At 38.3% G+C, this 27,072-nt stretch overlaps 1 protein-coding gene across 2 annotated transcripts; it reads right to left on the bottom strand.

Moving 5' to 3' along the window:
* Window positions 1-529: 529 nt before the first annotated feature.
* On the bottom strand, window positions 530-26,565 carry LOC127958427 (ectopic P granules protein 5 homolog). 2 transcript variants are annotated; one of them, XM_052557285.1, is made up of 45 exons: window positions 26,433-26,565; window positions 25,518-25,673; window positions 24,565-25,434; window positions 23,646-23,893; window positions 23,103-23,229; window positions 22,261-22,368; window positions 22,042-22,115; window positions 21,732-21,843; window positions 21,315-21,429; window positions 20,779-20,929; window positions 20,428-20,589; window positions 19,749-19,906; window positions 19,503-19,657; window positions 19,269-19,409; window positions 18,930-19,091; window positions 18,609-18,731; window positions 18,050-18,315; window positions 17,764-17,904; window positions 17,454-17,595; window positions 16,537-16,734; window positions 16,331-16,441; window positions 16,120-16,242; window positions 15,284-15,450; window positions 14,357-14,587; window positions 14,019-14,142; window positions 12,870-13,017; window positions 12,442-12,613; window positions 11,053-11,215; window positions 10,457-10,599; window positions 10,221-10,377; window positions 9,860-10,054; window positions 9,283-9,496; window positions 8,662-8,783; window positions 8,364-8,571; window positions 8,002-8,077; window positions 7,812-7,915; window positions 7,496-7,671; window positions 6,694-6,873; window positions 6,408-6,617; window positions 6,156-6,300; window positions 4,365-4,607; window positions 3,918-4,137; window positions 2,715-2,930; window positions 2,497-2,611; window positions 530-2,337 (listed from the first exon to the last, which is right to left on the bottom strand). In XM_052557285.1, the coding sequence occupies exons 2-45, from the start codon at window positions 25,569-25,571 to the stop codon at window positions 2,155-2,157; spliced, it is 7,653 nt and encodes a 2,550-aa protein (XP_052413245.1). In that variant the 5' UTR covers window positions 25,572-25,673; window positions 26,433-26,565; the 3' UTR covers window positions 530-2,154. The 2 variants fall into 2 exon arrangements, with proteins under 2 accessions (XP_052413245.1, XP_052413246.1); XM_052557286.1 differs by having other exon boundaries at window positions 25,518-25,633; window positions 26,433-26,552.
* Window positions 26,566-27,072: the final 507 nt, after the last annotated feature.

Below are 27,072 nucleotides of genomic sequence, written 5' to 3'. Positions count from 1 at the left end.
TCTTTGGTTTACAGCAAACTTCAAATCTTACATGTTAACACTATTGCCAAGCCATAGGGAGTTGATGCAGAACTCACAGCATATGCATTTTTTTTATTCTCTTCTGTTTACTTCTTTAATAGGTGCATGCCTGCTGCTGCAAAGCTACTATTCACAGATACTCCAGCGTGTCGTTCTGGCTCAGATGTGACAGAATGTATGAACGGCTGAAAACATAGGAAAAGACACTGGCATGCCACATATCAGTCTCCCATCTGCTGTCTGGGTACCCTGATAACACTCCCTCTGTACCAAAGTGGACGAGATCACCATGGCAACTGCCATATCCTGGGATGTGAATTCTGTCTTACCCTTGTCACAGCCCAAGAAGGGTAAGACTGACCCATGCCATTTTGTCATATTAACATGGCCTTCTAAGAGTTTTGGGGGGTAACACTGTGCAGAAAAATGTTTTTTGGGCAATACTATGATACTTCTCAAAAAAAAATCAAAAGCAATAAACTTTTCACATGAGGAAACCAAATACACATTTTTCCTTTGAATTCAGGTATTATTGACTTTGATTATCATTTACATTTTCATGTACACAACTACATATCATTTGACACTGTATTTTGCAACTGATGACAGAAGATCGATTATGGCACAAGAGGAAACAAATATTACATTGAAAACAACTTAAGGCAAGTCCTGTTTTAGACACTATCCACTGTTCATTAATATAAATGTCCAGGTTATTTCATTGGTTCAGTGTTTTTTCAACAGCACGACAAAATGCACATCATAATTTTATTTTGGGATTTGATTATTACTGCTTGGGGAGGATCTTAACAGTTTTAAATATCATTAAAATTCAATGCACAACATGTTTATGCTGCAGTATCATGGAAACCAGTTTATGCTGCAGTATTCTGGAAACCAGTTTATGCTGCAGTATCATGGAAACCAGTTTATGCTGCAGTATTCTGGAAACCAGTTTATGCTGCAGTATTATGGAAACCAGTTTATGCTGCAGTATTCTGGAAACCAGTGAATGCTGTGGTATGAGGAAGTATAGAAAATGACTATTATAAAAGCATGCAGTGAATCCCCAGAAGGGCTGACCTATAATCTCAACTCAATAAAACTACAACCAAATATAGACATACCATGCTGGCAATAGTGCAGCACAAAAATAGATTTTCTCTCATTCAAAATAATATTAGTTCTGAAATTAGCTCTAAGCATCTAAGTAAATACAGCAGCAAGCACATTCATTCAATTTCATATGCCTATATAATATAATACCATCCATCTTGCTGTGGAGCAACAGAAAGATTTAAAAAGAGGAAAGGGATGTGTGATGTCAACTGTGAACATTACTTAAGGGAGCATTTCTGTAAATAAGAAAAAAAGAAGAAAATAAAAGAAATAAACTAAGTGCACTTGTCAGGCAGATCACATGCTGGAGCCATTCATCTTGTTTTGTCATTGCTGTCCTCAATACAAATAATAAACGTAGTGAGAAAAATATTAGTCTCTAAAAAAATCCACTTCTTCACATTGAAATGTAGATGTCCAGCCATTGTCGGTTTAATTGCATGAGCTCCTAAAGAATGTACTTTGTAAAAAGCACATTACAAAAACATCTATTGTTGGGAAAATGAAACTAAAATCTAAAAGATTTTTGTAAATTTACCAGAATATTTGTTGTGCAAATCAATCAAAACCATGCTTTGAGGTATATTTACACTGCGACTGAATTATCATCAGGTATCACCCAAACTCCCCGCAACATGGGAGGTCTAAAACATCCTCATACATGTATCATAAAATCCTCACCACTCTAAAATAAATTATTTACCGGTAAATGAATATAATATTGTAAAGAGACAGTGAACTGTGTGGAATTGTTTGTCTGAAACGCAGAAGAATTTGGATAATTTAAAGGATAAATTTTAAGACAAAAGAGGGGAAACTGTGATATTATTGTGAGAAAAAAGAAATTGAGTGTAACCGGACGTGCTTTATAACCTTGTGCAGAGTTTAAAACATAACCACTGCTTCAGTGTCTAAACCCATGATTGAATGCATGTCCTTTCCCAGAAAACACCTTCATCTCACCCGGAGTTAGGTCTGTTCTCCAGGAGGTTTTGAGTGGAGAACAGGTTATAGCTAACGGATGATGTCTAGGTAATTAAGGTCAGTGTAGAGTGCATTGACTAGCAGGGTCAGAAGACTGTTGCTGTCACGCAGGACATGACCTGGGTACTTGATGAACTGAATGGCCTGGTTCACAGACACATCCAGCTCTGAATACTGCTTATTACTCGCCATTTGCTCCAGTACCAATAAGGCCTGAAAAAAGAGAGCAGTCATTCAAGATTTACTAGAAATTTGTTTGTACTATAGCAAATTGTCATCAAATATCTAAAACATATCCAGATCTAACCAGCTATTTTATCAAAATTTAATTTTTTTTAAATTCACCTTTAAAAAAAGAAAAGAAATTTGTACCTGTTGGGCTTTAGCAGAGAGCTGCAGCTCTGTGTCTGGAAGAAGATGCAGCTGATTCTCTGAGGGCACCTGGACCAGCAAAAATGTAGACATGCTTCGCGCCACAACCCGAAATCTGAAACACAGGAAAAACAGAAATTGTGAGGCGTGCAATTCCCATGATTTATCTTTCATGCCCCTTTCACTTCTGATCTGGACAGCAAAACATCTTCTCTCACCTGTTGGAAAGTGGGGATTTCCTCCCAAGGCCAATGGCTCCCAAGATGCCCGAGTTCAGTCTTTCCTCACTGAGCTGGGCTAGATGGTTCTGGAATGCCATTAAGGTGAGAATCAGGGAATCAAGTGCGCAGGTGTCCTCTTGATCCACCTGGATCTGCAGAAGCTCCAAGAATTTATGCCACCACAAAAACAACTTTGCCTCATCAGCTGGACCACTGCAGGAAGAGAGGCCACAAATACTCAGACAATGAGCTCTAAAAATAAAAGCAATGTTATTTACTAACTCTGCAATCCTACACTACTTCCAGTCTGGGTTTCTTTGTGCGTCCTCCAGCATTTACACTATCTTTCAAAAGTTTGGGATCCATAAGAATTTTATTTTATACCAAAGTTTTTCTACTCATCAAGGCTGTATTTATTTGATCAAAAATACAGAAAAAAAAACCCTGTTATTTTGTGAAATATATTTACAATTGCAATTTAAAACAACAGTTTCTATTTTTATATACTTTAAAATATAATTTATTCCTGTGATGCAAAGCTGAATTTTCAGCATCAGTACTCCAAGTCTTCAGTGTCACGTGATCCTTCAGAAATCATTCAGATATGCTGATTTATTATCAGTGCTGGAAACAGTTGTGCTGCTTCATGTTTTTTGGAACCTGTGATACTTTTTTCAGGATATGTTTATGAATATAAAATAAATAAATACACAGCATTTATTCAAAATGGAAATCTTACATACTACTGTTCAAGAGTTGAGTCAGTAAATATTTTTCTTAATTAAAAAAAAAATAATGGATACTTTTAGTCAGCAAGGATGTGTTAAATGAATGAGGGTAAAGACTTTTAATAAATGTTGCTCTTTCTAACTTTTTATTGATAAAAGAATCAAGAAAAAAAAGAATCACAGTTTCCAAAAAAAAAAAAAAATAAATATGAAGCAGCACAACTGTTTCCAGCGCTGATAATAAATCAGCATAATGATTTCTGAAGGATCAAGTGACACTGAAGATTGGAATAATGACGCTGAAAATTCAGAAATTAATTATATTTAAAGTATTACAAATTTACATAATATCTCACAATATTATTTTTTTTTCTGTATTTTTGATCAAATAAGCATAAGAAACTCCATTAAAAATCAAACTGATCCCAAACTTTTGAATGGCAGAGTATATGTGTGATAAAGTGTATGTTACCTAGGGAAGACCTGGCTGATCCATGTGCCGAGCAGCACTAAGGTCTTCTTCTCATTCAGGAGGGTTTGCTCCAGGTTCAGCCTCTGGAGGATGTAGACGTACAGGGTGAGATAACTGCCCAGGTTCAGGCTTTCCTGAATGAAGTCCTCAACAGTCAGTTCAGGAACCTGAAGAGAGACAAGGATGGGCCCCCAACCAGAGTATTGATCAGCACATCCACCTGAAAGAAGCACACAACATATTATTAGAAGTTGTGGACCGATTTATAAGATACTAAAACTCACTGTACTCTATAATGGCTCCATGCAAATGTTTGGATTGAGCCCAGATGTATGCTTTTATGGTCCTTACAATTTGATTAATGAGAGGAATAATTCCTAAAGGCTTACGCAGACAGACCGTTTAAAATCTGTGACTAAGCCCAGAACAAGTATGAGCTATTATTACCATCAGTGAAGTAGGAGAGAATACAGGCTTCAGTGGTTCGTGTCATATGACGCACTGAGGCCAGGCATCTGCACGCAGCGGTTAGCAGGGGGAGAACCAAAGGACCCCGAGCTCGCTTCTCCACCCAGGAGTGGAGTTTAGTCCCGAGTCCCTCCGCTGTAGACATGCCAGCTTCATTCAGCAGAGTCAGCATCTCTGCAAACAGACTGCAGGTGGCCATGTGCCGCTGCTGGGGGTCTGTCTCTGAACGGGAGAATGAGGTGCATTAAAGGTGCTGTAGGGAACTTTTGTAAAAAAAGATTTTTTACATATTTATTAAACCTGTCATTATGTCCTGACAGTAGAATATGAGACAGATAATCTGTGAAAAAAATCAAGCTCCTCTGGCTCCTCCCAGTGGTCCTATTGCCATTTGCAGAAACTCCATCGCTCCCGGTAAAAAATAACCAATCAGAGCTGCGGTCCGTAACTTTGTTTGTGTTCAAAATGTAGAAAAATGTATATAATAAGCAAGTACACCACGAATCCATTTTCCAAACCGTGTTTTTAGCTTGTCCTGAATAACTAGGGTGCACCTATAATAAGTGTTTATATTCGGACTATTTTAGATTGCTTCGGGGGTACCGCGGCGGAGTAACCCAGTACCTTTGTGATTCTTCATAGACATAAACAGAGAAGTAGTTCCGGCTACGATGTTCTTCCGCAAGACGCAAGCAGTTCTGTTTATTAACCGCTAGAGCATCAAAAGTTCCCTACTGCAGCTTTAAGATCATCCAAACATAAAGAGAGATACTGTTACTGCCAGTTTTGTTTTGTGTTAAAGAGATTGGTCACACAAAAATGTCATTAATTACTCACCCTCTTGACATTCCAAACCAGTCGTTCCGAACACAAATTTACATATTTGATGAAATCTGAGAGCTTTATGACCTTGCATAGACAGCAACACAAGTGATATGTTGAAGGCCCAGAAACTTAGTAAGGACATCATTAAAATAGTCCATGTGACATCTGTGGGTCTACCTTTAGTGGTACTCTTGTGAAAGCATGTCGTGGAAGACTGACACAGAAGAGAAGAAATTGTTGAATAAAGCTGATATTCACTGATGACACATGGAATATACCTTTCTGGGCATTGAATGTAGTAGTTGTGTTGCTATCTATGCAGGGTCAGAAACCTCTTGGATTACATCAAAAATATCTTAATTTGTGGACTGAAGATGAACAAAGATCTCGCAGGTTTGGAACGTCATGAAGGTAAGTAATTAATTACAGAATTTTAATTTTTGTGTGAACTAATCCTTTAAGATGTTCCTACTGAAAACCAATTAAAATCAGATTCAGGTGGAGAATGGATAGTAAATACACATGTTACTTCTCCTGCATTCAATTCAGAAATGACTGCACAAGCTGCTCTATGAAAGAATCCACCAAAGAGCAAACAACTCAATTCTTGAAATTTGTTTGCCGTGTATCCAAATAAAAGGATTACATGCTGAAATACCAGCAATCTTTTTTATTCTTATAAAGTCAAAAAAAGTGCTGAGTGTATTATAAAATCATTGATGGATTCTTTTAATCTGAAAGATTGAATCTAAAAAACAAACCGGAACTGTGTGCAGTGTGAACATAGCCTACTGAAGTGCTACTGAAACATAACACTTTTTTTGTTCTAATAAAATCAAGTGGTAAACAGAACTAAAAATTAATGTTATGCAATAATCTTGAAGGGCCTACTGAGAGACATGACAAGAAAATGAATATGAAAGATAAATGAAACGTTCTCCTCACCAGGAGGGTTGAAAATGACAATGAACTCCAGTAATTTCTCCATTTCTGTCTCCAGAGATGCCAGACTGATGTTCCCATTTTGATCCAGAGAAGCCAGGAACTGCACCATTAAGTGAAGGAAGGCTTGACACTTTAAAGTCATGTCCTAACAGTCACAAATCACACAACAGATACAAATCACAATGCTGTAAAAATGTAGTTTACAGTAATTTACAATAATTTACAGTATTTGACGACAATGTGTCATCAAACCTTGTGATGTAACATTTGTGTGGTCGTCCCAAATCCAGCAGCCATTCGAAGCAATTTGATGACGTGTTGTAAAGTAGTATCATGACTGACAACAAGGGATGCTGGGTAATGTGTGCTGACATAGCGTGTAACATTTTGATAAGAAGGAGAATCGACTAGGTGCCAAGGCAGAGAAGCTGATTGATCCAGGAGACTGAGAACAGAAGACTCCTGTAGATGTAAATCAGAGTTAATTCACTTCTAACAAGCCCTTGAAGATGGTTAGGGGAAATAGGGGAACACTCACAGGTTTGCTGAGATCCTCTTTGGCCAGAAATACCATCAGATAGAGGACAGAGACCACCATCGTCTGAGCTGAGGGGCTCAGCTGGGGGCTGAGAGAGTCGCTCAGTACACTGACCCAGTTCACCTCACACAGCAGCTCTCCCATAAACAGGAAACAACTCTTTGGGCTTCCCCGCTCCACCTGAACAATACAAAATTCAATCAATTTACTGACAACCATTTATTAAAGTCTCAGTATTTTCTTATAGAAAGTACAAGCAAGACAGAAGGATTAAAACCCACCACCTTCACCAGATTATCTGTCAGACTACCTTGGAAGTGATTAAATATATGTATGCATTGCAACTGTTCAAAAGTTTGGAGTCGGTAAGATTAAAAAAAAAAGTGACAGTAAGACTTATGTTACAAAATGTCTATTTCAAATAAATGCTGTTCTTCTGAGCTTTCTATTCATAAAATAATCATGAAAATATATCTCAACTGTTTCCACAAAAATATTAAGCAGTACAGATGTTTAAAATGAATGATAATAATGTATGTATGCATGTATGTATGTGTTTTTTAGCACCAAATCAGCATATTGGAATGATTTCTAAAAGATCACGTGACACTGAAGACTGGAGTAATGGCTGCAGAACATTCAGTTTTGTCATCACAGGAATAAATTACATTTTACAGTTATTTTACTGTCCCCAAATGTCTGGATGGTGGGGTATATAGGTCTGAAAAATGTGAAACATTCTAGAGATCCTCAACCAGGCACAGGTAATATATGTGATTTAGGAGTTCTGTCAATCTCTCACATTGAAAAACTGGTTCATTAGTGTCTGATCTGGATACAGGTCCTTCCATGGCAAACGGCTGTACTCGGTGTGGTAGGTGTAAAGCAGGTACTCTGGCATCTTGGGAGAGGTGCAGGTCTCACAGTAATGCAAGAGATGAAACCACAGAGCTCCTCTTTGTCCTGGCAACAAGCGATCTGCGCCAAAAACATTATGGATTCAAAATTAAATACTGATCAAAATGGATTTTGAACTGAATATGAATTTAAACAACTGAAACAAATGGTTAAATGAATCATGACATTCGTGTGTTGTCCTGTTCTCCAAGGATGTTTACCTTTGAATTTCTCATGCATAGTCTCCGTTAAGCGTGCATATAAGCTCACTAAACTCGCTGCAGCTGCGGCATCTGATTCAAGCCATGGAGAACAGCGAGGATGACTGTGACATACACAAGAGATTCATTACTCATCATCTTTGTCATCAGTGTTAAAACAACCAAACTGCTGAGCCACATCAAAGCATACCTAGTGTTGTCAGTGTCAAGGACCAGAATCCACGGTTCAAACAGTTTGGCCATCTTTGCATGCAGGCTCCCAAGAGCTATATCAAGGAGAATTTCACATTAATTCATTTAATTATACAAATAGTCACTATGCAGTTATATACACTCTACTGTTCAAAAGTTTGGAGTCTATGTTTAATAAAGTAAAACAGTAATATTGTTTTAAAATAATTTATATCTGAATACAATTGTAATTTATTGCAGTTATAGTAAAGCAATTGTGGAAACTGGTAAATTTTTACTGAACATCTTACTGACCCCAAACTTTTGTCTGGACTACAAGTATTTGGTTGCTTCACATAACAGAGAAATACAATTTTGTACCTTTGACCAGTCTTGGACTTCCTACTGGTTCTTTGCTGCAGTTGTTTAGTTCCAGATCAATGAAGTAGGTAATCAAATCTTCCCAAAACTTCTTGACTTCCTCAATGTAGGGCCCCCATTTTGAGAGGAGACCAAAGCTCCTGAAGTCCCCGTTAGACAGACGGAGCTTCAGGAAGTACTTTGAGAGCCATTCAATAGTTTCATCCACCTAGTAAAAACAAAGTGCAGTTTTAATTATCTGGTTTGAAGTATTTAAAACTAATTAGAGCATGTCAAATAAATAAGTGTTTTGCATTGCCTGTTGAGGGGAGAGCAGGATGGAGTGGGTCTTGTTTGTCTTCATCATGGGATGAAGAGAACAGCCCAGCACTCTTAGTGATGTTCTCCAACAGTCTGGACTGAGAAGCTGCTCAGAAGAGCCTGCAGGAAAGTGAACAGAATACATTTTTCTAAGCACAAATAGCTTTTTGACAATAATTCCCGAGTCCATTTGAACTTATGGCAAACCATTCATATGTAGTTTTTGGAATTTACATTTAACATTAAACATTGATTAAAAAACGTCATGCTAAACTACCACAACAGGGCAAAAGAAGGATGCATAAAAGCATTAAAAATTACTATATCAAATCCACATATAGTCAAATCTACAAAAGCAGATCTGGACTGTTTTAGACACTATACTTTTATAAAGGCAGACATCGGACAAAGTATCTAATATTAATACCTAGATATGTCTTTTTAAAAACAAAGATTGTGACCAAAATCTTAGGTTTGTTAGTTAATGAAAATAAATGAACAATTATTCTGAGGTGATTACATGAGGTTTTCATTATGACAATTTGACATGGAACCAATCAAATCTGAAAACAAAACCTCACAATAGATGAGTTTAGGTCAGAGAGAAGAAAAGACATACTCTGCATGAGCAGACGAAGGAAGTCACTGTAGTGGTCTGGAAACTGATAAAGCAGCAGTTCTGTCCAATGCTTGGAGAAGATGTTGAAGGCCATGAGGACTTCTGGCTCAGGTTCCAGCCCACAGGTGCACAGAGCCTGATGGATTATTTCCATCAATCGGCTACGCTCAGAGAACTGAGGCTGCGTCACCGACAGCCACTGAGTCAAGTCAAACTAGAAACAGAGCAGATTATTTATTAAAAATGTGGCAAACATGAGCTACACATTCAAAAGCAAAAAGTAGAGCAATCAAAGTCTCAGAGGGCCATGTGAAGGATCCAGCGTGAGGTGGTTGGAGAGTGCAGATTGTTTTTGTTCCCGCTATTCTGCACATTTTTTTTATTTTTTATAAAACTTCTCTGAGGATTTTGATATGGCAATATGCTAATAAGATATGACAGCACTGCTTCACATGATTATGAACAAAACAGTTCATCCTTTTCCTCAAGGAAAAAGCTAATTCTTTTTAACACATAATGCTTTAATATCAGCCTGTATGAAAAACATTTATAGCATTATTCAATGAAGGCGAATTACTTTTGTGAGGAGCATGAATATGACATCACCGCTGTCTATGTGGAGGGTGTTGACCACTTCCTGGTACAGAGAGACCAGCTCTGCAGGAGAGGCGTTTGGGGTGAAGTAGGGGGAGAGAAGGTTACACAGGTGTCTGTTGAGCAGGATGGTCTTCAGCATTTGTTTACATTCTGATCGGACATCCCGGATGAAGACCTACAGTCAAAGATACACTTTATATCATTTTAACAATTAAGAATTGAGAGTTGTGTATATAAAACCACAGACATAAAAAAAGTCAATTTAAATGCAAATAAATTCTGAGAAAACATCATTGCATTTTGAAATTAGTGGGTTGAGTTCACTGGGTTGAAAACCATACCTGACCGAGGATCTCTATACAGGATGTGAAAAATTGCCGGGTTGGTGGATGTCTCTGCGTATCCTCACACACAAATGCCACAATCTGATAGAAAGCAGTGATGCCCACCTTCAGTATGCCAGGGGAACTATTTAGTTTGTAAGCATTAACCAAGGCCCTAAACAAGAAAACATGATGCGCACATTTAGCGACACAAATATAGACCGTTTAGAAATTGATTTGAGCTGGGTACTGACGTGATGAAGTTCTCTGTGTGCACGGCCGCCTCAGCCAGACTTTGAGGAGGAGCTTTGATTCCATCAGCCTGTAGCTGTTTAATATCACTCTTCAGGCATTGGATCTGATTCTGCACCGGATCCAGTTTGTGCAGTCTTGAGTACTGCAGCACACAATGAGGGAGAAAGAGAGAGAACTCATAAAAATGAAGGATTTTCTAAAGGGGTTGCCAAAGTTTTTTATATTATTAAAGGGGTCATGAACTGAGAAATCTAAATTCCCTCTATCTTTTTATGTATAAGAGGACACTGTGCCATAAAAACATTCTGTGAGTTTCATAACTCAAAACTTTCTCGTTAGGTTAAACGCAGCTTATATTGAAGCAAGTCTGCCAAAACGACAGCTTGTGGGATGTGACACTTTATGATGTAATAGTGTGGCTAAACACCACCTCCGCAGAAAAAGCTCAATGGCTGCGCCTGTTTAGCACCACCCACCGATTCATGCACGTATTGGACAAATAACAAGAGCAGCAATCATAGGTTTGCGCAGAGACCAAACAATAGACCTTATCAGATTAACTTAATTTTTAATGAAGCGCCAGGCAGATATTCACCTTTACAGTGACATGTGCGGGACCCTGGCAGGGCTGTCCACCTTTGCCACGGCACTCTAACTGCATTGAGAGTTGGTCTTCTCGGTTTATGTAGAGCTGCGGCAACACCTCCAGCAGTTCATTGTCTAGAGCGACCTGCTGTGTTTCCCGGACCGTTGCCAATCTGAGAAGAGGACACAGTTGTGATTTACAACATCATTTAGCACATACGGAGATGCCAATACAGCACTAAAGCTCATCACAGAGTTTTTTTTTTTTAGAGGCATCAGTTATTTATTGCCACAGAAAACTTACTTAAAGGGGGGGTGAAATGCTATTTCATGCATACTGAGTTTTTTACACTGTTAAAGAGTTGGATTCCCATGCTAAACATGGACAAAGTTTCAAAAATTAAGTTGTACGTTTGAAGGAATATTTCTGTTCCAAAAATACTCCTTCCGGTTTGTCACAAGTTTCGGAAAGTTTTTTTCTAGTATGGCTCTGTGTGACGTTAGATGGAGCGGAATTTCCTTATATGGGTCCTGACGCACTTCTGCCGGAAGAGCGCGCGCTCCCGTATAGCAGAGCACTGAGAGCACAACAGACATTCACTGATCAGAGCGAGAGCGTCGTGAAATGTCACAAAAGAAGTGTATTTTTAGTTGCCAGGGCAAGACAACCCTACACAGATTACCTTAAGAGAAACAGCATTAAGGGACCAGTGGATGGAGTTTATTTTTACAGAGCATCAACGGAGTTTGTTCCCTGCATTTCGAAGATGCTTGTTTTACAAACAAGGCCCAGTTTGACGACGGATTTGCGTATCGTTTATTTCTTAAGGATGATGCAATCCCAACGAAAAAGGGCCATGATCGTGTGTTGGAACCGCAGGCGGTGAGTAAAACTGCTTCAAATATCTCTGCCTTCTTGTTAGTGCGTCCCCTCCCATGCCGAGACCCGGGTTCGAGCCCCGCTCGGAGCGAGTCGTTGCTGCTGCTGCTCTCATTCAGTTTCAGCCTCTGGATCATAAATATACGCTGAATCTGACTGTTAGCCATGGTTTGTTTTGGATGATGGTTTTTCCCTCACGGTAATGTCACAGTTTCCACATGCTCTCAACAAAAGCCTACTGGCGCTCGTGATTCTTTAGCTCCGCCCACACGTCCACGCCTCCAGCCACTCATGTTTTTCCGGGAAAAATCGGTACAGACTATCTTTCTCTTATGAATATAATAAAAATAAAGACTTTTTGGAGTTATGAAGGATGCAGTACTACTCTATAGGTACTCAAGATTAACAGGATATTGAGTGAAAATGAGCATTTCACCCCCCCTTTAACATGCACTTATGGGCTGTAAGCGAGTTCTGACATCAGTTTAACAATCAATACATGCTTACTACAAGACATACTTGGCTTGATGCTGGAGCTTAGCAAGGTCTTCCTGAATTAAGGCCGTGGAGATTTTCTCATCAGACAGACTCTCAGTGGGAATATCAGGCACTGGAGCCTTCATAGGCACAAGTAACAGCGCCCCCTGCGGGGCATCATGCTTTCTCAGATGAGTGAGAATACGCTCCCTTGCTGTAAATAAATAGATTAGGAATATTATTTAGAGTAAAAAGTAAAGTCTTTTTTTAATATATAAAACTATAATTTGAACATGCTCAAAAGGGTTTTATTTTTTACATAAATGCTATGATTTAGAAAGTCAAGCGAGCTTTTAATAAATGTGTCTTTTAATAAAAAAAGAGCAATCCTGTTTTTATATTCTAACTGTTATAAATGTAGAGAATCCCGACATCAGGGTATGATTATCAGTGGACCGTGGGCTCAGTACCAGCCAGAGGATTGATGAAGTCAGTGAAGATGGAAGAGCTGGTGTTCTGGGAGAGTGCAGGTTCACTCTTGACCTTTGACCACAGACTGAGCACTTCCTGCAGCTCATGCTGGACTCTCTCAATGTCCACATGCTCCATCCACACCTCCTAAAGATGAAGCGACACACAGACATGGCATCAATTCATAACTGATAATTTTTTGTGCCAAAGACATCATCAGTTTCGTTTGAAAATATGCATCTGAACAAAAAATCAAATAATTACCATCATTTTTAACAAATGCTTATCCATATACATGACTTTTGTCAGAAAATATTTTGATGCATTTTTCCATACATTGCTAAGGGTTTAAATAATAAAGTAACCCTTCTAGCTCTTATATCTGATTAAATACGGTCCGTTACATTTTAACAACTTTCTCCACCATATCTGTTGTGGCAGAATATTTTCCAAATGTAAAAGGGAAGAATGTGTAAAATATATATATATATATAAACAATAATACTACTGTTTAAAAGTACAAATGTTTGAAGTCAGTATTTATATTTTTTTTTAAGAAATGAATACTTGTATTTCATATGAAAATAAAGACATCTTCATTGTTGCAAAAGATTGATATTTCAAAATTCTTTTGAACTTTCGATTCTGGAAAATTGTATCATGTTTCCACAAAAACATTAAGCAACTGTTTGACACACTGATAATAATAAGAAATGTTTGTTGAGCTCCAAATCAGCATATTCAAATTATACTATAGATTTATATTTAAATGAAGCATACTTGAATGAAGAATCATGGGACACTGAAAACTGAAGAAGTGGTTGTAAAACATTCAACTCTGCCTTTACCGGATTAAACTACATTAAAGGGTTACAGTTATTAAATAATAATAATAATTTACAATATTACGCTATTTTTGATCAAACGCATCATTGGTGAGAATATGAAATTACTTTCAAAAACATTTTAAAAAATCTTACCAACCCCAAACTTTTTAACATATAGATCTGCTAAATAGACAGCTTGACATTTTTTTTTAAATTGTAAGGGATTTTTTAAAATCAAATTTCATTCAAAACAATCCACTAAATCTGTTGATGTCGCAGACCTCTTAAAGCTAAAAAGATGAGAAAGAATGCTGGACTCACCTGCTGGCGCTGCATGATTTTGGCTAGGCGGTGGGTGTCATACTGCTTCGGCAAAGAAGGCAAGTAAATTTCTTGCTTCTGAAGGTTTTCATCATCCAACCACAAAGCAAACACAGTGAAGAGCCTGAACAACAAGAGTTAATGTTTTCTGTTACAAATTAACCAAAAAACATCACATTGTATTTTGTGTTGAACGTGAGCATAATGCAAATTAAGAACGCAAGTACACACATCTTTAAAACAATAACAATGAAAGTTCTTTCAGATGCTTAATTCTCAATTGTATGCAATAGTCAACAGAATAATAGACGTTAGGAGAACAAAACTCTGAACATTACCGCACGAGCTCAGTGTGCAGCTCAGGAGAGGTCATGTACCGGGTGATGGGCGTCCCTGGGGTGAGTAGACCTTCACCGGATTCACCGCTTGAGCAGGGCACTTTCAAAGCCTTGCTTGCAGCATGGTGGAAGTCAGACACTTCAACAAGCCGCTGTCTCAGGATCTTTAACAAGGATACATGGGCCGCACTATGGAAGTAACGCCTTCCAATACAACCTTTCACCTCCAGCCTGATGGTGTGAAATAAAAATACAAATAAACAAATCAGACACAAGGGTTTAGAAATACACATGATCAAACTAACTGCGGTCCCGCTCATACAGTTCACAAATATTATACTGTACGCAATATACAGGGCAAAATAAACATTAATGTAGTCATTACTGCAAAATCAACCTTGAGTGGGTCATCAGGACCCTGAAACACAGCATTATCCAAAAAATAAAGTATCTCAGAGCCATGTAATAAAAACTGACATTGTGCGGATGCAAAAATAATAATATACTGACAAACACAGGACATGAAATGCATCTGACATAATGTTGAACACATCAGAGAACAGAACATAGAAGTTGTGTAAGTCAAAGAGCTGGAACATCTTGTGAGTCATCAGCACTGCTACATAAAGCTTAGAGTAAATCTGGTGAAACATGAAATGAGCGAAAGCATCAATAAGAAAGGAGTACAAAAAGGGAAATGAGGGGGCGAGAGAAAAAAAGAGGAAAGAGGAACAGGGTGAACATTTTCACTGGAATATAGCACGTACAAAATGTACTTTGAATACAGAAAGCATTATGTAACAACTGCATTTTAGTGAATTGAAATAGCATGATAATATATCTAAAAGGTTTGTAAATCTCTTTTTTTAAGCCAGATAAAACCACAATAACAAGCCAAATAAAACTGAATGCTTTTGTTTAACGCACCCAAACTCTGGTCCAGGTTGACGGAGGTAAAGCTGGAAAAATTTCTGCCACACCAAAGGCAGGAGTGGATGATCTGCAGGGGTAGCTAAAGCTTGTTGAGCCCAGCGATACATCATCAGTCTCTGTAGGGACGGGACGACCTCAAGCTTAAGACGCACCTGGGCTTTCTGACAAACCCAAGAAAAACAAAAAGAAAAAATCAGGTACATTTATTGTACTAGAAATGTATGAAAACATGTACAGGTACCCAAACCTTTGAACCAATTATTTTCTATTATCTTTTCATGATTAATGGATACATTAATATTTTTTGTAATCTTTAAAATTACTTAATTCAAAATATCACCAATAAGACAAAATAAATAGCCTCTAATCTCATTTAATTCAGGAGCTAAGTTTTGTGAGCTACCAAAGTTATACAGTACTTAAATCTCTTAAATATGTATCAGTCCAAACTGTTATACACAGCGTTGTTAAAATGTGCTGGAAATATTAACAAAGTACTGATACACACTCTGAAATAATTATATCAAGTTTTGTGACAAAAGCCAAGAAATAAATATAGCATCACTATGCACGTCTTGTTTGCATAAACAGTGAAACATGAAAAAAATCTAAAATATTCATAACATGTTATCTAGTGACATGAACTACATAATCAAATAAAGTTTTGACCATTTTTAAAAATAAAATTATAACATATCAGCCTTTAAATCTTATATATAAATCTTTATATATATTTTACATTCCCTGATAATTTCAGGTGTGTTCAAAATGTTCTCTTTGATGTGACGGCACATGATAATTGTACTGAGTACATTCAGAATGAAGTGTACCTTCAGAGCCTGATCCGGTGTGAACGCAGGGTTGGAGAGGAGCTCATGCTCCACACAGCGTCGCAACTGAGAGTCTTCCTCGAACATTGTCTCCATGTTGAGGACCAACCAAGCAAACCACACCTTGAGACAAAATAAGACACAGAGAGGGAAATTATGACCGAAAGTAATCAGATCTAGATGAGCTGTTTAAACAATAACTATCACATACCTCTCCTGTGAGAGAACTGCCCTCAATGAAGGATGGAGTGATATTTCCTGCCACTATCCATCCCATAAGAGATGACAGCAAACCTTTGTCTCCATGGAAACCTAAAGCACTCTAAAAGGCAAATCCAAAAACACATAAAAACATTTCTAAGTAGTTCACTTTAAGCCATTGTTTAAAAGAAGTAACAAATCCAAGAGTAAGAAAACCTTATGTTGTTGGTAGAGAATTTTCTGGAGACATTCCTCTTGTTGGTGAAGAAATGCAGCGCGGCACAGGTGGTCCAGAAGGAAGAGAACAGCTTTGTCTCGATACCAGAGGTTCTGTTCGGTCAAAACCTGCAGCCAGAACTCAAGAACAGCCACTGCACCAACACGCCCGGGCCTGGAGCTCTCCAGAATATGAGCCTGAAGGACAGGAAGATCGTTCCATCATCTTAAAAACCTTACCATTTTTCTTCAGTTCAGGTTTTAGTTTAAAGGTTTTGTATTTAAATGTATTTATTATTATTTTATGTATACACGTATGAAGAACGATTTATTTTTTACATTTAAAAAATGTTCAGCAAGGATAAATTGATCAAAAGTGACCATTTATGATGTTAAAAAACACTTTTTTTTTTTTTTTTTTACAAATGCTGTTCTTTGGAACTTTCTGTAAAAAATTGTAAAATGCATATTAGCATATTCTGTATCAAATGCCCAGTATATATATGTGACCCTGGAGCAAAAACCAATCCTACCCAACACAGGTATATTTCTAGCAATAGCCAAAAATACATTGTTTGGGTCAAAATTACAGATTTTCATTTTTTTCCAAAAATCATTAGGATATTAACTAAAGATCATGTTCCATGAAGATATTTTGTAAATTTCCTACCATAAATATATAAAAACTAAAAATTTTGATTAGTAATATGCATTGCTAAGAACTTAATTTGTAACTTTAAATGCGATTTTCTAAATATTTAAAAATTCTGATTTTTTTACACCCTCAGATTCCAGATTTTCAAGTAGCTGTAACTCGGTCATACCGTCCTAGCTTAACAAACCATGCATCAATGGAAAGCTTGTTTATTCAGCTTTAAATCTCAATTTAACACATTTAACACATTTTAAAATCCCACCTGGATCACACTGTTGAGGAGTTTGATGTTCTCACATGTAGAGGTGCCAATCAGATGCTGGGTCACCTTCTGTGTGACCTGCTGCGCCACACCTTGTGTCCCACTATCCTGCTGCAAGAAGAGCTGGACACAGCTCAGAAACCTGATTAACATTTGGAGAAGAGCATTAGTATTGCTTACATACCTACAACAACATAGTTAATCATTATTTATTCTGTTAATAAATAAAGAAAGAAAACATTTCAAGGATGATGTAATATCTAACAAAAAGTGATAAATATATGACAATATAAAAATAAATGTTCTTAACTGTTCATTTTTGAGCAGGTAGAACTGGCAGGGGTAAACCAGAGGAAGAATGTTTTCCAGTATGTGCACTACAGCTTTGAGATGACGGGACTGAACCAGAGTCTTCAGAAGAGATATTCCATCACTGCAGAACTTCTCCAAACTGTCAAATGCAAAACATTGAAAATGAATTCATGTCACTAAATTTGGATTTTCATCCAGTTTGGAGCATCACTGCTGATGAATCAGTCAGTCTGTGGTCAGTGTGCTTCATCTATTAGAATCAAAAGAGTGTATTGATTCCAAACCTGTGCCCGATGGTGGTTATGTCAATAGCCAGGAAACAGCCGATGGGGATATCTGCTTTGACTGCTTTAAACACTGGGTGCATGGTGGGAGAGTCTGTGATCTCAGGCACACTGGGAGCGCTGGAGGAAGGAAGAGGGCACCAGGCATCCTGAGGACTTATTTCATTGACATGGAGCTTTAACCTAAGAACCAGATCCCAGGCCCACTGGTTAAAAGAGGACTCTGGAGTCTGGCCGAGCCGCACCACGTTAGCCAGGTAAGACACCTGCAGAGAGTTATCACGCAGAAAATGTCAGCTGATAACTTTACAAATGGCACTAAGAAGAAAATGTTCTTTCTTTGAGGAAACTTGTTGAATATTAAGGGGCTGATCAAACTTTTGGCAATTATTTCTGCTGATGAATGGGGGTGAAACTAGGCCTTTTACATAGATTAATATAGTCTGTATTAGCTTTAATTCTGCATTAACCCCAACACACACACACACACACACACACACACACACACACACAGCCTTATTAATGCTGATGACAATCAATGTCACTATGTGAATTATACCTGCTTGATGCCTTCTGAGAGGATTCCACCATATGGTTTGTCTGTGAGAAATTTTTGATATGCCTCAATCACCAAAAGTGCGACTTCACTGTGCAAAGATGCTGGTAAAATGAGGCAACCATTCTGTTGGTGAGAGAAAAAGTTGTACGTCTTATATACAACACTTAAAAAAAAAAGCCAATTAAATAGTCAGATTAACCACACAAAGAATACGTTTGTATCAGGCCTATCAATGACTCGACAGAGAATATCACGATTTAGCACAAAAGTACTAGATAATAAACCAGCGCTTATCTTTTCATATTGATAACTGAGACTCACAGGCTGAAATCCCCAGTTGAGGCCCTCTAGTATGATGCAGGCTAATCTGTTCTCCACAGCAGTGAGGCTGAAGTTTAACAGCCAATCCCGGATCAACCCCACCTCAGCTCGAGCTGGCATCCACAAGTGCAGGGGCAACTCCTTGAAAAGGTACAGTGATACCTGGAGAGAGAATTATAATTAGGGTAAATAACAGAAGGTAACAGTATTTGTCTGGAAAACCCCCAGATCATTCAAAGACATTTTTGTGGCAGATGAGTTAAACAGACAATACAAAAAAAGCGGCTTTAGAAGTCAATATATTAATTATTTTATGATTGAAAATAATAGTTCGCTCACCATGCCCACTTTCTCTATGGTCTTTCTCAGTCTCTCCAACAGCACAGAGATGATGTGAGGGTGGGCAGTCGCTATAGCAGCAAGCAACTCACGCCCAACTTTAGAAAAGATTTCACGGGTGGTGATACTAACATAGGACACCTTTAAGGAAAGAGTAATCAAACATTTACTGCACTTAAAATGCCTGGATTATGTTATGATTAGATGACAGATTCATCATAAAGGTCAAGTCACCTCGTAAATCTCAAGCACTATGTTCTCGACAAATTTAGGGTCTACGTCGGTACGTCTGGGCTGGGCCATATGTGCAAATGCTGTCAACAGGCAGATTCCATCGGAGCTGTTGATCTCTGACAGCCAGCACTGAAACTTCTCCTGATGACTCGGTTCTGGGAATACATAAAGTCAGCAAGGTTGAGAACCAGCGCTCTAAACTATTCTTTTTGTGTTAACCTGCATTAGATGTGCTTGGTGTCTCACCTCTGAGCCCCTGGATACAGTCCTCATCACTCAGGCTACAGCTTAGCTTCTCCAGACCGTCCATCTCTGCACACTGCATAATGTAGAAGATCTTCCACAGCATGGAGCTGGATAATGTGCCATACGGCATCTCAGACATGAACAGCCATATGCCCAGTCTGTGAATCAATAAAGAGTTAGTTAAACAGACACAGCTTCAGAAAGAGAGGTGTATAGTAAGGTCAATCTTTTATTGACAGCAAACAAATTAATATGGCGAGAGATGAAGTAATGGAATCAAGGCACAATTTAGGCCAGATGTGAACCTACTTCTCCTTTGTAGGCACCAAAGCTTAAAGGGATACTCCACCCCAAAATGAAAATGTAGTCATTGATCACTAACCCTCATGTCATTCCAAACCCATAAAAGCTTTTGGACTATTCTGATGATGTCTTTCGTACTTTACCAGACCTTGACAGTGTATTTTACTTGGCAGTCAATGGGACAGTCACAAGCCTCCCGGTTTTCATCCAAAATATCTTAAACTGTGTTCCAAAGACGAACAAAGCTTTTATGGGTTTGGAGCGACATGGAGGCAAGTCATTAATGAAAAATTTTTCATTTTGGGTAGGAGTTTCCCTTTAATGTCTGGAGCAAGTTCACTTATAGTTAGGGCCCAGGTTTGGAATGCCTCTATACCTCTTGGCCTTGAGCACATGAAGCACTGCTCTCAGGAAGAGATGGTCAAACTCCACCTGCAGCTTCTCCATTGAAAAAGACTGTTCCTGCATTGTGGTTCTGCTCACACTCGTCAGGCTGATGTACTGCGCCCAGTGGTCACTCACATAACAGAGCGTCATCCTAGAACAAGGTGAGAAAACACACTCAAAGGTCTAAATTATTGGTCAGTTAAATATGGCTTAAAACCTACCGAAATGCTTCTAATGATGTAAGAAAAAAAATACATCCGTAGTTTGTCAGGATTTCTTAAGTTGGATATTTTATAGTATGAAAAATTCTTAAATTAATAAGCTTAATAAGCTCACAAACCTGATCATGTGACCAATTCTTTTCACAAATTGGCGATAACGTGCTCTGTTGTAAGTCTGCAAACCGACAGCGAGCAGTTCGACCAGTGAAGAAGCAAATGCAAATATCTTCATCATCTTTTGACTGGTGGTGGCTTGAGGCTGATAGTCACCTATTAGTAAGAGTGACATTTAACAAGTCAACTCATTAGAAACAGTATAAAATGTCAACTTTAATATACCTGTACAAATAACTGTTCTAAAGGTTTAGGGTATATGGCTTTTTAAGCTTTTTTTTCCATTTAGGATGCCTATTCACTTTCTTTTACAGACAGAAATGACCAGTACATTTTTCAGCCTTTCATCATTTGCATTCTACTGAAAATGTCACACAAGGGTGAGTAATTGATGACAGAACTTGCCTTTCTGGGGGAACTATCCCTTTAATAACAGGTGAATACTATACAATCTACTGAACAGTAAATAAGGAGAACCAGATGTACACTGAACATTGTATGGCTGTCTCAGCTCATTTAGCAGCCATAATGACAGTCTCACCTTTAGAGCAGATTCCCAGTAAGTGTTTGAACAGCTCATCGAAGGGAAACTGAGAGAACAGAGAAACCAGATCATCTTCAGACAGCAGCATCCAGCTCGTTTCTGGGTCTTCATCCTGAGAAAGTTCACAAGAGTGTTACAGTACGCATTCACATGGGACTATGGCGTACAATCATAACAACAACAACAAAGGTTTTGTTGGACACAAAATACTGACACTTTCAGTCTGCTGAAGTCACAAGTCAAACCTAAAAGATAACAATGCCTCAAAACAGCAGGCTGGGAAGTTTAATCAGAAGTTTACACAAAAATATAACTGATTCGTGCATTGAGGTCTGCGGCCATTAGAATTCGTTTTTTTTTTTTAAAAAAAGCTTCTGTTTTTCATTTTCATTATTTCTTCTGAATACCCCTCACCTCCTCTCCCCCCTCATCCACTAGAGTCCAGTTACCAGATGCAGGCCCTGTAAGACTGTTGTTGCCCTTTGCTTCACTGGGCTTCATGTGTCCCAGGAAGTCTGCACGATGCCTGCATGTCACACACACATCTCCATATGGAATGAAAGCCAAAATGCCATTGTCTCCAGTTCATGCTTTTAGTTATAACCGGTATAAATCCAAGCAATAACTTTAAAATAAAGTGAGAGTCAATTCTGATCATGTAAACAACTATACAGAAAATAATCAATCAATCATGAGCTCAGTTTCCAGTAAAGCTAATCTTTACCTCGCCGGAGACATGAGGATAGCCAGGGCCTGCATGAAATGATACACTCCAGACGGGTTATCCAATACTTTGATCTATGGAAGGAAAGCTGATTCAGTGACTATTATAAGACAAGCAGATATCTGAGATTTTTTTAAACATACATTTTTAAATTTCCCTGTTAACATTTACTATTGTTTCAGCTCATGCGAGACAGATTTTCAGGCACTGCTTCAGTACCTGTAGGAATGGCACAGCCCATTTCCCCACACCTGCCGGGCAGCAGAGCAGGTGATTCAGGACGAACAGATGATCTCCTGTAGAACCGACCTGATGCAGCACAGACACCTGGATGGAGGGAAAGCAGATCTTTTAAACTAGATCCTTTTATCTCTATAATAATGTATTAATATTGCAAACTTAGCTTGCATTAAATAAATTAACATCACAATAGAATATTTACAATATCTAAAGCATAAAAATAGAAGAATGTGTTTGCAGATATTTAAGAAACATGCAAAGTTAATATATTTGTTTATCTGAAAAACAATGCTATATTAGATTATTATCCTTTGAAAATGTGCGTTCTGGGCCGGAATGTCCCTCTCTGTTTTGGTTTGTGAAACCCAGCCACTCTCAGTTTACCCAATTGTATTTCGCCACCCCGGGTTGCGAGTTGGCTGGGAAACACAGTGCATTTCATTCATTCATGGAAGCTGGCAAGCAAAAGGAGTAAGAGGGGAAAATCGGGCAAACTGTGTGTGTGTGTCAAGTCTGAGGAGGAAGGACTGGATGAAAAAAAACCCTCTCCAAAATTCTGAATTTGGACTGCAATACCTAGTTCAACCACTGGGTGTCAATCCTACATAAAGCACCTTTAACTAAGGCGGTGTTTATTCATTTAATCGAAAATACAGTAAAAAAACTTCTACTATTGGGAAAATATTAATACATTTTAAAATAGCGGTTTTCTATTTTTATATATAAAATAATTAGTTCATATTTTCTTATATATTTTGATCTCACGTTATCTTTAAAATTGCAATTTCTCTATGCATTAGCTGGTTATTGGGGGTCTTTACCAGCCTCTGAAGCCAGAGATGTATGTCAGCCTGAAACTGAGAATCATCAAGGATCCGTCGGGTGAAGATGAACAGCACACTGATGCTCTCCTTTAGCGGTTGCAAAGAAGAGGGCTGAGACTTTGGACTCACTGAGAAATTCAATACAAAACAAACCACACCAAAATCAATAGACAGCATGACATTCAAAATTACACAACAGAATTACCTTTAGCAGTAATCCTATCCATTTTTAACTATCAGTGTGACCAGAATAAATAACACAAATGTAATACAGTTGTCAGTTTTGGTCCAGTCTTTGGATAAAAGTGGCTTCTGTATACACAAACACAGAACAATCTAAATCCAGTGAGTACTGAATTTTATTTGTTTCATTATTTAAATTATTTTTTTTTTACATTTGACAGAGTTTAGTGTTTTGTCAGACCAAACAACCAGTGTAATATATGAAAGTATTTCTGACAGTCATTGTACTCATTAGCAACAGTGTAAACTAGACTGTACGCAAAACATAAATAATTGGTTAGACTCGTCAGTTTGAACTTGCCTGAGCTTGTATCTTGCACAGCCACACTCTTGGTGGTGGGGTTACTGCTGAGCAAGCGGTAGAGATAAGACTCCACTTGTAGTCGGGACAAGATGGAGGTGTATGAGTGCAGGGCCACTGTCTGATGGAGAATTTCTGCTTTTGCAGAAAACAGATGCTTCAGCTCAGTTAATGCTGCCTCGTTCATTGTCACCTGCTGGTAGCAGTGGTAGCCAGACACCTTGGTCTGGTCCGCACATACACCCTGTAAAACAAAAAGGTGTATTTGTGATGAATAAAATAGACCAATGCAATGCATTTTTATGGTAAAGACATGGTGTAACAGCTGGGTTTACAGTTTTGACAAGGACATACTATAAAACTTTAATAGACTAGAGATCACGCTACTAAAAGTCAGCACACACAAACAAACAAAACATAACAGCTGATCCGGGTTATGCATTATTCACCAGTTTCTAATCAATTTCAAAGAAATTAATATTGTTTCAACTACTGAAGAAGCAAAGTTTAAAAAAATACATTTTTTTTTAAATACTGTCTAGACACTTCTACAGTTCACAGGTTTTATTAGAACTACAGCGGTAGTCAAAAGTTTACATCCCCCTTTCAAAATCTGCACAATGTTAATTCTTTTAACAAAATAAGAGGGATCAATACAAAACACGTTATTGTTTATTTAATACTGTCCTGAATAAGATATGTAAAACAAAAGATGTATATATAGTCCATAGATAGATTGATAGATAGATAGAAATAAAATAGATATTATGATACGAAGACAGATTGACAAATAGAAAGCAAGGGAAACAGATAAAAGACAGATAAAAGCCCACATAAAAAGGCATAGGAGACAAAGCCCAACAGATAAAAAAGAACAGAAAGACAGATAGACAGATACACACAGGAATGACAAACCTGCAATGAAATCCTTTCATCCTTGAAGCTCCACAGGCGATTCTGCACATTTTTGCAGTCTGAATTAGCAGCCTGCAGTTCGGTCTGGGCCTGCGTCAGCTGCTTGCGGCACCTCCAGTAGCTCAGCAGCAGCTCGTACAGCTCATGTCCTTCTTGGTGGGCCAGACTCTGGAAATCCACTTCATGAATCTCCACGTTTTCCAACCAGGACCCGGGCTCCCATGTACGTAGCTGCTCGCTAGTGAAGGGCTTCACAGACTGGCAGGTCCTGGGCAGCTCTGGGTAAAGCCTCTCGCTGGGTGTCTCCACGTCAGCGACCTCCACAGGGACCAAGCTGGGCGGTGAGGACACCTGGTTAGCCAGAGACAGAACAGCTGGAGCTACTTGCCCCTCAGAAGCCACTGTCATACATGATGCATCTAACAGTCCATAGGTAATAGAGTACGAGTCCTCTGAAAGCTGAGGCACAGAGCAGGAAGCTGGGATGGATGGATATATAGAAGGGACACAAATTGGCTCAATTTTAGCACTAAGAGTTTTGGGATCACTTTGAAAGGACTGAACTGGTGCCAAAGCTTGGTCCACCAGAGGTGCCGTGTCTTGTGATGGCATTTTATGCTCTTCATTGCAATATGGTTCCTTCACTATTTCAGTTGTATCTGACAAGAGGACTTGGTCTTGATCCTTTTCAGCTTTGTCATTATGCTCTAGTGAAGTTTGAGTGGTGTGTGTTTTCGGATCAGGAGCTTGAGGTACATGAGAAAGGCTAAGGGGGACATCAGTGAACTCAGAAGCAGGCGCAGGCTCATTAACTGCTGTTGAAGGTTCTGAAGGCTGTCTAACACTCTCTGCCTGTCTCTCCTTTTCGACCTGTTAATGAAACACAACTTTATTCATGATTATGAGAAATTTGCATCTTTAATGAAGATTTACAGTACATTGGTAAGTTTTACCTGTGGCTTCCTACTGGATTTGGACTTTGACTTTTTGGGTCTCACAGCCTCCATCTCTAAAGAAGTATCATTATAAGTTATAAAATTACTCCACTTCTCTAGATCCACATGGAACCCTGGAACACACACACGTCTTGAAGCTTTAAAGGATAGATGCTAAAACAAAAGAACACAAAATGAGGTGCTTTGCAGAATAATAGTCTTAGGTATTTTTCACTTTCATATGGAAAAAGGATGCAATGAAAGTGAAAGGTAACGAAGACTATCATTCCTCAACATTCAGCAGCATCCTTTTTGTATTTTACTTAAGAAAGAATGTCATATGGGTTTGTAACAACATTCTATTGGCACTACAATCACTTACGACAGACAAGACAGACAGACAGACAGACAGACAGACAGACAGAGAGAGACAGACAGATAGATGTCTCACTTAAGAAAGTCACATGGGTTTGTAACAACATATAGATGAGTAAATTATCACATAAAACAATAAAATTCATATGGCAACAGAAAACAAAACCAAAAAGGTAAACACAGCTGAAATTCTTCCGGTAAGCATAGATATGTATACATATAGAGATATCCATATACATATTTATGGAGGTAAGATCTTCCAGCTTGTAAACAACTGAAGTCTACTGACAGCAACAAAACATTTAAGAGCAGTTCATATCCAGCAGTTTTAACTCTCGTTCTGCTCTTAACAGTGAATAAACGAGTTGTTATTTCCACAAAAGAAACTACTATTTCAAGCAAAAAGTAAACCGATATAGCTAAGGTTACATCATAAGATTGTAGGGAGGAGCGGATCAACCCACATAACCCCTGCTAACAACGGTGATTCGCTCTCCAAAACACAACAAAATCATCTCAGAATCTCCCCGGTGTGAAAAGAGGATAAGTATAAATCACCTAAATTATATTACGTGATATTAGTCTTTTAAACAGCAGCTGGCAGTCAGTCATAAAGCTTTAGCGGAGCTGTCAGTGCTTGATGGTTTGTTTTGTTCCTGGACGTTATCGCAATTCAGGTCACGTGTCCCTCCACCCTTCAATGGCTTGCAGGAAGGGACAAAACGCGAAGTTTTTATGTGATACTGTGTTAAACTCTATGGTAAAACTAGATATAACATTTTACAGTGCTACTCGTAGACTTGTGAAACGGCAGGTTCTGAAAACGTCTCCAACATTTTTTTAAGGTTTCATAAAATGTTGCATTAATAATACCATGCTAACTTTCAAGGGTCAAATAAATGTTTTATATATTTGATTTTATTTATTCTTCCAGACTAAGCAAATTTAACACCAAAAGTTTATATGATTTAGTTAATAGAAGTTAATTGATAAATAATCTATTACATTAGTTATGACAGCATCCTCATTTTACAGCATTTCTACACAAGTGCCCAAAACATAACAGTACTGGAGCTTTGCAGGTCTCTCGAAGCATCTTGGAGATGTTGCTACAGTTCTTCTAGACTGAGTCCGTCTCAGTTTGTTCTGTTTCTTCATGAAGTCTCAGACAGACTGATGATGATCAGATCAGATCTTT

Source organism: Carassius gibelio, chromosome B5 (genome assembly GCF_023724105.1).
Source record: "Carassius gibelio isolate Cgi1373 ecotype wild population from Czech Republic chromosome B5, carGib1.2-hapl.c, whole genome shotgun sequence".
Classification (NCBI taxonomy): Eukaryota; Metazoa; Chordata; class Actinopteri; order Cypriniformes; family Cyprinidae; genus Carassius; species Carassius gibelio.
Note: the sequence above shows the minus strand (reverse complement) of the source record. Positions and strands in the feature narration are given on the sequence as shown.

What these genes read in the sequence shown, in the direction of transcription:
- LOC127958427 (XM_052557285.1), bottom strand. Translation starts at nt 25,571, where the DNA reads ATGGAGGCTGTGAGACCCAAAAAGTCAAAGTCCAAATCCAGTAGGAAG. An exon ending in TACCTGCTCAAAAATGAACA is followed by an intron (nt 17,596 to 17,763) that starts GTTAAGAACATT and finishes AATGTTAATCAG; the next exon opens with GTTTCTGAGCTGTGTCCAGC. An exon ending in TCCTGCTCTCCCCTCAACAG is followed by an intron (nt 8,572 to 8,661) that starts GCAATGCAAAAC and finishes TGTTTTTACTAG; the next exon opens with GTGGATGAAACTATTGAATG.